Below are 12,688 nucleotides of genomic sequence, written 5' to 3' on the forward strand. Positions count from 1 at the left end.
ACCCAGATTTTGATCAGAGACTTACATGTTGACTATTACACACGCACAGACTGAGGCAATGACACTGACTGAAGCAGACTTCCAACACCACCCTCGGCGTTTGGTAAAAGCCTGTCGTTTCAATAACACAGGTTGAAGACCCACAAACTCTCCTAGAGTGACACCCCCTCAGCCTCCCAGCATGGCTGGTGGTTGAATCACTTTCAAGCTTCCTCCCGTGATGGTTCTTCTAATCTCAACTTGGCCTTCTCTGCCATCAAAATGAAATATACATAATTTTTTTAAAAAGAGAAAAGAAATATATCCATTTTACTTCCTGCTATGCCCCCCTCCTGGATGGCTGCTAATTAAGATATTTGTAAATCAGAGTCACTACTCAGGAGGTAGCATATGAAAACCCTCTATCTTAGGCTTTTTTGGAGATTAAAAAACCAAATGTGTTCTCTTCATTTGTGGAGAACGAGGAGCAAGGCCTACCGCCTGCCCCTGGCACGGCCTCCCATCCACCTAGAAATGTGGCTTCCACCCACTCTCAACAGCCATCAAGGAGGGGGGGAAAGATGAAAAGAAAAACCCACTAGAAAGCCAGTGACAGACATCACTCAGACCCACACCTTCGGGGGGGGGGGGGGGGACTTTAAAAAGCATAAAACAAACCACAATGTCTTCTTTATTCCTGCCCGAAGCTGAAGACACAAATGCTATTGTGTGGCTGGTGTTCTAGCATCCCATTCAATCATTTCAACACCGTCAACGATATTTCCCAAGATGACTTCATTGTGTTCCCCAAGTAGTAACGGCCACTTCCAACTACTTCTGCCCTGTGTCCATAGTTCCACTGGAAAACAAAGAATCTGTTCTGCTCTGCTATTTGGAAGAAAAACATTTAAATAAGCCTTTCTTAACTCGGCAGGAGGGCACTGCTTTCCTTTTAGAATCTAAGACTCAGATACCCAAACAGGACAGCAGTGCAGTTTATTCCTGGGGGCAGCCAAACTTTCAGTGTGTATGTGTAAGAAAGCCAGAGCCTTAAAAAGAAGGCTGTGTGAGGAGCAAGCGATAAGCCCACAATTCTTGTATTTACAAAGTGGCTCTGCTTTCTTCAAAAACAAGCAAAAACGCCTAACATTTGAAAGCAGAGATAAATCCAGAGTCTTGTGATCTTGAGTGATGTGTTCAAGTACAGCACGGTGGGGTGTGTGTTCCTGGGTAAGTCACTCTGCCCGGAATGTTTCCAGGGTTGAATGAGATCGTTTTTTCCAAGTGTGGCATGCACACTTGGGAGATTTTAAGGATTATTCACATCCTACATTAACCCTTGAATCACCATGAGCTTATTCCTTTGATATTCTTGTAAACCTTCTGATTACTTCAAAGAGAAAGTCTCTGCTTGGTTCTATGGTCTTTAGCACCTCACTGACACTTGCCAATCTCTCTTTTTAACAAAGAGAGCAGGCCTCAGGCCCAGAGCCTTCAGCGGGAATAAAACCTAGCTAGAATTTAAGGACATTGTTTGGTTCTCAGCGTGTTTATTTTTGCAGTTTCCTTCTATTTATGGCCAGGGAGGCTGAGTTTTTCATTTATCATACTTATATAACTCTTCCTTTTAAAACTAAGGCAAATTGACTTAAAGAAAGTTTTAAGTGTATTAAACATTTTAAATGGTATGAAAAAATCACAAATGACTAAAGTTTAGGAAACAGGGAGACAAGGGCAGGTGCAAGGAGGCAGGGGCGGCAGCTGCTCTGGCTGGGGGAACCACGTCTCTTCTGGAAACGCAGGATGGTTCCTCACTCTTGGGGGGATGGGGCTCATCCCAGAAATGCAGATGTCAGCACAGAAATAGGTGGCAAATAGCAAATCCCAAATAAGCTCAATCCATTGGCTTCCCAGTCACTTCAATAAATTACACCTAAGAAAAAGGCCACTGGCTTCTTCCAGAGTAACTGCTGCTCAGACTAAAGAGAAGGCAACCAAGTTACACCAACCAGCTTTTCAAGACTTTCCCTGGGACATTCCAAGTTAATGCATCGATTGTTTACAGAGGAAGGGGAGGGGGAAGGACGTGAAAGAACACAACCAAAAAAGGCACAACACCAAGACAAATGTCTCAGATTTTTATAATCCCAGGGAGACCGCTACTTGGATAAAACTTCCCACCAGCAGGGATGTAAAGACACCCTTGCCAGTTAAATTCACATGAAGATTTCACTTTCTGGATGGAGGGAGGCAAGATCCTTCTCCTCCCAGCCAGCTGGTTAATTTTCCACCCAATAAGATGACTCTTTACAGAGTCTGGAATTTAAAACGATTGTTTCTCTTGATCCACTAACCCTAACACTCCTTGATACCCGAGATAGTGACTAAAATGTAACTCATAAACCTTCCTGAAGAAAAGCACATGTTACTGTGCCACTTTCAGACACTTTATAACAAATTCTGGCCACTGGCGTCTAGACTGCCAACACTGTAAAACTAAGTTTCCTTATAACTGTGCTTTGATGTTTTAAACTTTAAACTCCTCCTAAACGAGGACTAATCTTGGACTCTCAAACCACCCGTGCTATAAAGACTTCTTTCAAACCTCCATGGATGACAGAATTTGAAATCTGCTCAAGCAGAAACTTCCGCCTGCCTACCTACCTGTGTTTCAGCCACCACTGCCATTGAATGACCACCTTGCTATCACTTGCCTCTTATTTCCATGGAAAAAGAAAAGGGGTGAAGAGGAGCTTAAACAAGGTAACATGAGTATTTTGTTATTCCATAAAATAAATACATAAATAAAAGCAGTGGGAGTGAACTGAGGGAAGGGACTTGAATGTGACTGATGAGACTATGGACATCACTAAGGGAAGGAAATAGGGATAAACTGGGGGGAAACACTGGTCTAGAATATACGAGGGCTGCCTGGGTGGCTCAGTCAGTTAAGTGTCTGACTCTTGATTTTGGCTCAGGTCATGATCTTACAGTTTGTGGGTTCAAACCCGGCATCAGGCTCTGAGCTGACGGTGCAGAGCCTTCTCGGGATTCTCTCTCTGCCCCTCCCCTGCTCGCGTGCACACTCTGTCTCTCTCTCACACACAATAAATAAGTTAAAATATACAAAATGCCAGGGAAGAGCTAAACATGTTGCTACTTAGCTATTCAGAAAACTTGAAGGAGCAGCTGATACTAGAGCAAACTGCTGCTGGCTTGTTATCTTTGCCCTTCCCCTCCCCCCCAGTGGAGGCAGTAAGGGAATCCTTGTTTTAAGAACCCTAAGATTTGGTCAAAGGCTTGTACAAATCCCAGCACACTGTCAACCAATACAGCAAAAGCCAAACGTATTCATCTCAACAGTCTCAGAAATTCCTTGCGCCTTCTCAAATCAATTCTCTTTTGGTTCCACCCGCTTTACTGTCCTCTGCTACTCTTGCTACTCACTCAGGTAACTGGAAAACTGGAAAACAACGGAAAACCGTCTGGCCAAAGTCTGCCATGGCTGGAGTATGTGTTTAAATTTTAAATGACACAGGTCCCCACCCCAGAGGCTTAAGACCAGAATGCAGACTGGTCCCTGCTCCCCTGAAATCTGATGAGAAAGACGTTTTGAGAGTGCACCCGCACCTCTTAAATGACCTCCCTGACTGCATCTCGGGAGTTTAACAGCACCAGCAACACCGATATTAACACATCACCCTCATTTCCAGGGCTGTTTTCCTCCAACATGTCACCAAACACCTTCCCCACAAGGAAGTCTGCTTGAGGCCAGGCAATTGGCTGCCCTTAAATAAAACCATTTAGCCCCAGTCCCAACCCGGAGGGTGAGTCAGCTCCCTGCTGCCAGGGTAGCCTCCTTGTTGGTCTTGGAAGCCGGAACCAGGGAGGGTGTTTCAAAAGGCAGAGGGCAACCCTGGGTTGCCACCCTGGACCGCCTAGGATTAGATGTATCAGCAGGCACCGCTCCCACTTCACAGACCAGCTCTCGACTGAGTGAGCGTGAGTGGCTACCAGGGGCGCTGTTACTCCCGGGGCCATTCCCCCAACGCCTCCCCTCTTTGGCAGTCATCAGAAAAGCTGTGTTCCGAAACACAGTGTCAGGGGATGGGGAGGGAACAGAGTGCTAGTGGCTCAGTGGCTTCCCCCACCCATCTCCCGAGAGAGCAGAGCATAGCTGTCCCCCTCCCATATTTGCAGTCTCATTTCTAGATGATAGTTAAGTTCGTTTAAGTTTTTATCATCGATTTATGTATGTATTTATTTATTTTTTGTAGGTATGTTATTTAATTTTAAAAGCTGCTAAGGACCTGTCAGTCTTAGCCAGATCCTAAGAGGGAAGCAATTAAAGTAATGGAACAAAATAACAGATGGCTACTTTGGGGCGTCTATTGTTAGCCTTAAAAAAAAAAAAAAAAAAAAAAAAACCTGTCGGAGAAAAACAAAACACCATCAGAACGTTCAAATAATTAACTCACCCTTAATACAGCCGGAGCCAAAGGTCAGGGATCTAAACAGTGAGGCCCTGCCCTGTGAGCAGTGATGTTTCAATGAACATGCAAGCCCAGCAAAGGAGGCATTTCTTCTTGATCTACTGAGGAGGTTCTGGACGAGCTGTCAAGAGACCTCTCCTGTCCTGGAGAGCAGGGGTAGTAGCAAGGCTACCCAGGCCCCTTTGGCAACTAGGAGAAAGAACTGTGGCCGAGAACTGTAATTGCTGGAGGAGAATCTGCTCAAAAACCAGACCAGTCCTTCGCCCATCCCCAGGAGAAAAGCTGGGACCTTCCACGTCAGAAATGTTGCATAACCTACTTACCAGGTAATGCCTTGGTTACAGGGGTCTCAGAAGTCAGGGCATATGGCTTCACCGGAAGCCACACACACACCCTGACTCGAACCAACCCTTGCCTAATCCCTAGAAGAATTCAATTCCACACACTTGAAGGGACTACAGCTATCCTGGACACAGATTTTCAGAGTATGTGAGTATATGCACAAGTGCCAGGGGCTCAGCCTTGGAGAGGCCAAGAAGGGCAACCTGTTATTCACTAAAGCGACACTGTAATGTCGAAAAACTCAGCCAGACTGTTTGGAGGGAGCAGGGGGCGGGGAGGGGGGAGTCCTCTTAGAAGGGAAAGGACAGTCCACACTTATGTATATATTCTTTTCCATTACCCCCTCCCCCCCCTTCATAAAGGATCCCTGATCCATAACAGGAGAGTGCACAGCAGCGAAGCAGTATTTTCCTGCAAAGAACAGTTACATGTAAACATCTGCTGCAGTAGGTATAAAGCTGGACATACAGTTCTCACCGAGAACTGTAAGCAACTTGTATTAGAGGACGCTGTGAGCAACCCTTTCCCTCAACCTTGCCCAGTCCTTAAGGAAAGGAAGAGGGAAAATAACACAGAGCAGCGAGGCCTTGGGGTTCCATTGAGTCCTCGTTCCCACCCAGGCAGACATGAATGGCGCCCCGGCCTCACCCCAGTGTGCAAGGGAGACTATAACCACGAAGGAGCACACACCCTAACTCCCAGAAGGGAGTGGAAGTGAGCTAGCAAAAGGAGTCATTTGGGGAAGGGTAGAAGACAGGAAGGGAAGGAAAAGGAAGGTTCCCTCACCTCCAGTACCTGAGAGAAAAGAGGGATTCACCTTCCCATGCACTCGGAGCTGGAGAAGACAGATCCCAGAAATTCTCGAAAATAATCCTGTGGCCCCCTGTCCCCCTCCCGACTTTCCAAGTCTCTTGGCAACTGTTAACCTTTTCCGACCCAGCACTGTCTCAGGCAATAAATTATTGTTGTGGCTGCTGGCTAGACCTCACTCTACCCTCAAAAAGCATTTGTAGTTCAGATTATCTCAAGCTGCCCACCCTGAGGTAGGTGGCTCAATGGATAAGACCACCACCGCCCCCACTACCGATGAGGAAATTCAAGCAGAGGCTGGGAATTTACTCAAGGTTATGCCAGGCCCCACCCCAGGCTGCCTCGGAACAGATGCTCCTTTCACCCTCTCCCTCCATGCTGGGGGGGGGGGGGGCGGGGAGGGCCTGCAAAGACACCCTGAGTGCCAATTCACACCCTCAAGAGGCTTCCAGTCACACTCTCCACTCTCGTTCCTCAGCTCACCGCTCAAACACCTTGAGTCTGCCCGCCACGTTCCTGAAAAACTCCACCAAGCCCACCCTCCAAAGTCCCAATACCACACACATCCATCTCTGCAGCATCACAGAAGGGCCTCCTTCGACCCCTCCTCATATTACACGTGACAGAACTGTACTACGAGAGCAAGGGTCTTGCCCAGGACCACAAAACCGATTAGCAACAAACCTGGGAAGGAGACCCAGCTCTCCAGAACATATTAAAAGCCTCTACCTTCGAGTACCTGCTACTCTCTTCACACACACGTTACACAACCCCTCCCAACACACACACCCACTCAACGTACTCCTTTCTTTGGCTCTTCCTGCACACACTCAAACCCTCTCTTCTATCATGAGAGCTCCCCTCCTCAACCACCTTGAATTATCCCGCCGCCCCCCCCCCATACCTCCTCTGGGCCTCCCACTCCTTTTGATCTCCCTTTCACTACTGTGGTCCCCCCTAAGTTGCTCCCACACCCCAACATGCCACCTGAAAACAGACGCTGCTTTAGGGTCCCTTCACCCCTTTCCCCCCAAGACGCAATTCTTCCTGGACACTCGCCGCTTCCTCCCTTAATTCTCCCTCCCCCCACCACCCCACTTTGCAGTCCCGGGACTGCGCCTCTAAAAGCCCTCCCCCCTCCAAATTCCTTCCTCTTCCTCGGTCCATCTCACACACTGTGTTCCTAATGAGACTTTCATTTTCCTAAACTAACCTCCCTCCCATTACCCGCCATTCCGTCGCTCACATTCTCTCCACCATGCTCGCCTTTTCCACACTACCTTTTCCTTAGGCTCCACCCACCCCCCTACCTAGCTTTTCAACCTTGAATCAGTTCTTCAGAATCCCCTCTTCAAACACTCCAGGGACCATCCCCTTCACCCTCTTCATCAATTCCTCACTCCTCCTGCTTCCCAATCTTCTCCTCTTCCCTTCAGAACAGGGCACTCCAAATAATCCTCAACCCTTCAAGCACTTCTTACAGCTCCCTTCTGCTGTTCGCACCCCTGCCCATCCTCACACCCCATGCCACAGTCTCACACCCACTACTTTCCTCTGCCCCTCTCATCTTCCGAGTCTCCCAGGTCTCCCCCCCCCACTACTCTTCAGACTCCACATTCCTTTCTTAGCACCCCTACTCCATCTTCAGACTTCCAGAATCTCCATCCCCTTTAGAACTCCCCCCAACCCCAACCTTCGGACCTTTCTGCACTCCAAATAACCCCCTCCATCTTCGAGCTCCTGTTCAGGCTCCCCGACATGAATTCCATCCTGGCCCACGAATTCCAGACTCCCCCGTTTCTCTCCGCACCCCCAACCATCCTCTGAACCCTCCACCCCGCCTTAGACCCCAATTCCATTTTAGAGGCTACAAGCTTCTCTCGATTTCCCCCAATATCCCGCCCAGACCGTCCAATTCCTTCATCGGGCTCTCTGATTCGTTTTTTCAGACTTCCATATTCCCTACTAGGCCGCCAATGATTTCTTCAGACTCTCAATTCCTTGCCCAAGTTCTACAATTCCTTCTCAGGACTCCAAACCCCTTCCCAGTCCCGCCAATTCCTTCTCAACACCCCCCGATTCCCATCACAGACCCTCCAATTGTCTCTCAAGACCCTCCAACCCCCTTTCCGGCCCCGGCCTCCCTCGGAAGCGCCCCTTCCAGCCCGTCCGGCCCGCGGGCCGCGCACCTTGCGCTGCTGCTTCTCCCAGGCCGGGTCCAGCAGCAGGTCCCGGTCCCAGTCGTCTTCTTGGGCCATGTAGTCGCCCATGCTGCCTCCGCCGCCGGCGCCATTGCCCCCGCTGCTGGGGCCGTACTGGTACGACTGGTTCGCCGCGTGGTAGTCCACCATTCCGCCGCCTCTTGCTCGCCCACCAGCCCGTCCGCTCCCGCCGCAGCTCCCGCCCCTCTGCCCGAGCCTCCGCCGCCGCCGCCGCCGCCGCTTCAGCTGCTTCAGCCCGCCCTCCCCCAGCGCCTGCGCACTGCCTGCCGCGCCTGCGCACCGCGCCGCCGCCGCCGCCCTCCCGCGCGCGCGCGCGCCTCCTAACCAGGAAAGGGCTGAGACCCGCCTCGGGGAGCTCGGCGCCTGCGCAGAGTCCACTTCCCGGACCACCCTTTCGGCCCAAGTACGAGCCGCGTCCCCTCTCCCGCGTGAGCGCGCGTTCTCCGCCTGTGGGCGGGGCCGTATCATGAATGATTCATAAGGCGGGTCCCGCCATCAAGCCTTAACCTGCTGGGGCCTGTATTCTCATTCGACAACACAAATTCAACAAATATTTATTAAACGCCTCCTGTGTGCCAGATCATGTTTTACGCATTGGCACTAAACAAGAGAGACTAAAATCCTTGCCCTTGTGGAACTACCTTGTAGTGAAGGAAGATAACAAACAAAATTTTAGGAAGGATATTCCAAGGTGATAAGTGTTACGGAGAAAAATTAAGCATGAATGGAATATTTTAAAAAAGTACTCAGGGTAGGCTTTTCAGAAAAGGAGGACACTTGAACACAGACGTGAAGGATTCGTGAAATAGACATGAGAATTAGGTGGGTTGGAATAGATACTGGCTGACTGGGAAGGTAAAGGAGTTTGGAGACTTGTCTATTCTTCATTCATTCCACAAACATTCATTTGAGCACCTGCAGTGTGCCAGGCATTGCTCTTGGGCATTGGCAATGGAGTGCTAAGCATGACAAGCATGATTAGTTCTCAAGTGGCTCAAAAGGGGGAGGGCAACAACATATAAGCAAATAAATACAGATAAATGACATTGCCACATTAATAGCCCTCTCGAAAAAAATTTTTAAGTTTATTTGTTTTGAAAGGGAGAAAGCATGTGGAAGGGGTAAGCGGAGAGAGGGAGAGAGGGAGAGAATCCCAAGCAGGTTCCATGCTGTCAGCACAGAACCAGTCGCCAGGCTAAATCTCAATCATGAGATCCTGACCTGAAGTGAAATCAAGAGCTGGCCACTGAACTGACTGAGCCACCCAAGCGCCCCGCCTTCTCAAATTTAAATATCCAAAGCTAAGCTTCTGATCTTCCCAAACCTGATCACCCCACAGTCATCCCCATCCATCACAGTTAATGGCACCTGCAGTCTTCCAGCTGTGCAGGCCACAAACCTTGCATTCATCCTTGCCTCCTCTTTGTCTTCACACCCTACATCCAGTTCAGGAAATTCTGTCAGTTCTATCTTAAAAGTATATACAGGGGCACATGGGTGGCTCAGTTGGTTGAGCAACCGACTTCAGCTCAGGTCATGATGTCGCAGTTGGTGAGTTCAAGCCCCGGGTCGGGCTCTGTGCTGACAGCTCAGAGCCTGGAGCCTGCTTCCGATTGTGTGTCTCCCCCTCTCTCCACCCCTCCCCTGCTCACGCTGTCTGTCTCTCAATAATAAATAAACGTTAAAAAAAATTTTTTTTTAAGTATATACAAAATCCACCCATTCTCCCCCCCCCCCCCATGGCCCCACCCTAGTCCTGTCCACCCTTGCCTTGTCTTTCCTTGGACCACTGCACCGGCCTCTCACCCGCTTCCTGCTCCCCTTCCTGGTCCCCCAACCCCACTCTCTTTCCCACAGGAAGCCCAAGGGAGCCAGTAAACACCTGAGTCAAATCAAGTCTCTCCCTCCTCTGCTCAGAACCCCTCCTTGGTGCAACACTGAGTACAAGTCAAAGTCAAGGAAAGGAGGAAAGGCTGAAGAAGAAGTCTTCCCTGCCCTGGCCCAGCCCAGCCCCGCTTTTGAAACAAGAGACCCCTGGAGCTTCACAAGGTCTTCCCCATCTTGTCTGCATTTCCTCTCCCAGCTCACCTCCTTCTCTCCCTCTCAACCTCTGAGCTTCTGCCACACTGCTGACCTCCTTGGTGTTCCTCAAACATACCAGGCACGTTCTAGCCTCAGGCCTTTGTGCTGGATGATACCTTGTTACCACTGCCTGGAACACTGTTCCCAGTTACTGGATCTCTGGGGCTTACACAGCCTCCTCTCCTACAGGTCTGCAGAAATATCACCTCCTCAGTGAGACCTTCCCTGACCACCTTAGTAAAATAGCATCCTACACCTTCCCTCCTTTGCTTTTCTTCCAGAGTACTGATCACCATTCAACATACCATTTGGCTTATTTACCGTGTTTATCTGTCTCCTTCCCAAGAACGTCAGCCCATGAGAGTGGGGATCTTTGGTCACTGCTGTATCCCTAGTCTCTGAAGCAGCGTCTAGCACAAGACAGAAGCTTAATAAATCTTACGTGAATGAATGGATGGACTTAAAACCGTGGTTAGGAGTTCAAATTTTATTGGAAATGCAATGGGAAGTTAAGGGAGGACCCTAAGCAGGGGATGGCTGGGATCCGCTACTGTTTACAGGATCCAGCAGCCACAGGAGGGGAACAGACTGTAGGTGGAGTAAACACAGGGAAATCAGCCAGGAGGCTGCCACAAAGGTCCAGGTGAGCGGGGACAGGGCCAGGGTTCTGGAGGAGGAGGGAGCTATGCAGGTGGGGCAGTGGAAGGATGTGGGAAAGTGGAGCTGACAGGGCTTACTGTCCTGAATTGGATGGTGGCAGGGGTGCCCATCAGAATGAGGGAAGAATCCAGACTCAAGATGGTTCCCAAGGTTTGGACGTGAGGGACAGGGGAGTGTGAACTTGATTGGATTCAGGGAAGGTAAGAAGGTAAGCATTCAAGTTTGACTAGAGAGGGAACTGGCCCACAGTGTGAAAGGTCACAGTCAGCTACCGGGAATGGGGATGAGAAAACATGGCTCCTCCAGGTATGGGAGCCCACAGACTTCTCCCCACCTCTCTCAAAGTCACTGGAAGGCATCCAACGGCACGCAAAGGAAGCGGACAAGGCCCGGGCAGCAGCCCATGTTCCCAAGGGATGCCAGGATCTGGCCAAAGATCCAGGAGTGTTGGCTGTGACCTGGAGAACAAATCCAGAACTTTTATGCTGGGCCTAGTTGGCAGGGAGAGCCACTGGGGCTATGGGCCATCTGCCCCACCCTGCCTGCTTCCGACAGACACAGAAAAATCTTCCACACAAAGGGCTCAGAGTTGAAGAGTTTGACCCGCCGTCAGTGAGGCTTAAAGTCTCCCTTTATTTATTGATAAATGTTATTTGTGACAATATTTTATGTTTTTAAGTAAGCTCTATGCTCAACATGGGGCTTGAACTCACGACCCCAAGATCAAGAGTCGCGGGCTATGCCGACGGAGCCAGTCAGGCGCCCCTGATGTATTCCATTGTTAATTCTAGTTAGCGAGACAAGACGAAAAAGAGCTATGTCCTCTTAAGAGTGAGAGCACGCACAGATACTGGGGTGTCTAGAGGTGACTATGGAAGCAAATGAAATAACACCCCTAAGCCCAAGTGAGCATGACAGGTGTCAAGTGTATCATCTCTTAACCATATGCCAAACTGTTCTAAGCTCCTCTAAAGCATTAACTCACAGCAACGACTTCAGTGGGTACTCTCCTTGGTTGTAAAACTGAAGCACAGGGAGGTTAACCAATATGCCCAAAAGGCGCTAGGCTGGGGCTTGAACCCAGGCAGTCTTTCTCTAGATCAAGTTTGGTTGCTCAAAGGATCCTCCTAGAGCAAAAGCAGGTAGACTAAGCAGGAAGGGATGTGGTTTCAAAAGAGGTAGAGGTCATTTCCTCTTCCTTGCGGAGCAGCCACGGTCAGTTGTGCAGGTTGTATTTTACACAAAGGCACCTGTCAAGTGGGTTGAGCAGGAGCCATACTCATCCAGCCGGGGTGCCTTTTGCTAACTCAAATAGCAGCCACTATGAGCTGCCACCTCGTAGAGCTGGCTCTCAAGTCACTAGTTACAGAAGCACTCTTTGTCCCCAGGATTCGGGCACACCCTAGTTCCTGGCTCCTGCTCAGGTCTGGAACCCAGGGCAAAGGGTGTCCCGCCCTACCCCGGCTCCCCAAGTCAGTGTCCTCAAAAGAATGATGGGTGTGCACGCAAGCAGAGGAGGGAGGGCTGAGAAGGGTGGCAGCTGGGGCAGAGCCACTGCCCTCCCCATAGGCAAAGTTCACGCCTCATGGCTTACAAGAATGAAGCTGCCAGTCTACACCAGGGACTCGGCATCTTATGGCATTTCCTTTCCTCCACTTTCCCCCAAAGGCGGTCACTGTAGTCTCCACCCCCTCTTCCTGCAGACAGTAGGCTCAGAGGGGAAGACACTTTCCCGAGGTCACTCTGCCAAGACTCTGAAATATTTCCTATGTAAAATAGGAATCATCAGCACAGGTACACATCAAGTAACATTGGCTAGGCCTCCTGGCTGGTGTAGGCTGGGACTGGGGGATGGGGTGGTAGGGCAGGGGGAGAATGGCCTAGCCGAAAATCCCAATTCTTGTAATGTCTCTCTAAGAATGGTGAGGACTAGTTTGCAGCCTTGGAGACAAACTTTTTTAATGTTATTTTTTAGAGACAGAGACAGAATGCAAATGAAGGAGGGAGGGAGGGAGGGAGACAGAATGCAAATGAAGGAGGGAGGGAGGGAGGGAGGGAGAGAGAGAGAGAGAGAGAGAGAGAGAGAGAGAGAGAGAGAGA

General features: G+C 49.9%; 1 protein-coding gene across 5 annotated transcripts in view; it reads right to left on the reverse strand.

Moving 5' to 3' along the window:
* ACTN4 (actinin alpha 4) overlaps positions 1-8,049 on the reverse strand; it is a 70,953-nt gene extending 62,904 nt beyond the window's left edge. For 3 of the 5 annotated variants that reach the window (XM_019819582.3, XM_019819581.3, XM_019819583.3), the window contains exon 1: positions 7,814-8,049. In XM_019819582.3, the coding sequence (XP_019675141.1) occupies positions 7,814-7,975 (162 nt within the window). In that variant the 5' untranslated portion in view covers positions 7,976-8,049. The remainder of the gene's footprint in view (positions 1-7,813) is intronic. The other 2 variants (XM_019819580.3, XM_011289869.3) reach the window with 1 other exon arrangement.
* Positions 8,050-12,688: the final 4,639 nt, after the last annotated feature.

This window comes from Felis catus, chromosome E2 (assembly GCF_018350175.1).
Source record: "Felis catus isolate Fca126 chromosome E2, F.catus_Fca126_mat1.0, whole genome shotgun sequence".
NCBI lineage: Eukaryota > Metazoa > Chordata > Mammalia > Carnivora > Felidae > Felis > Felis catus.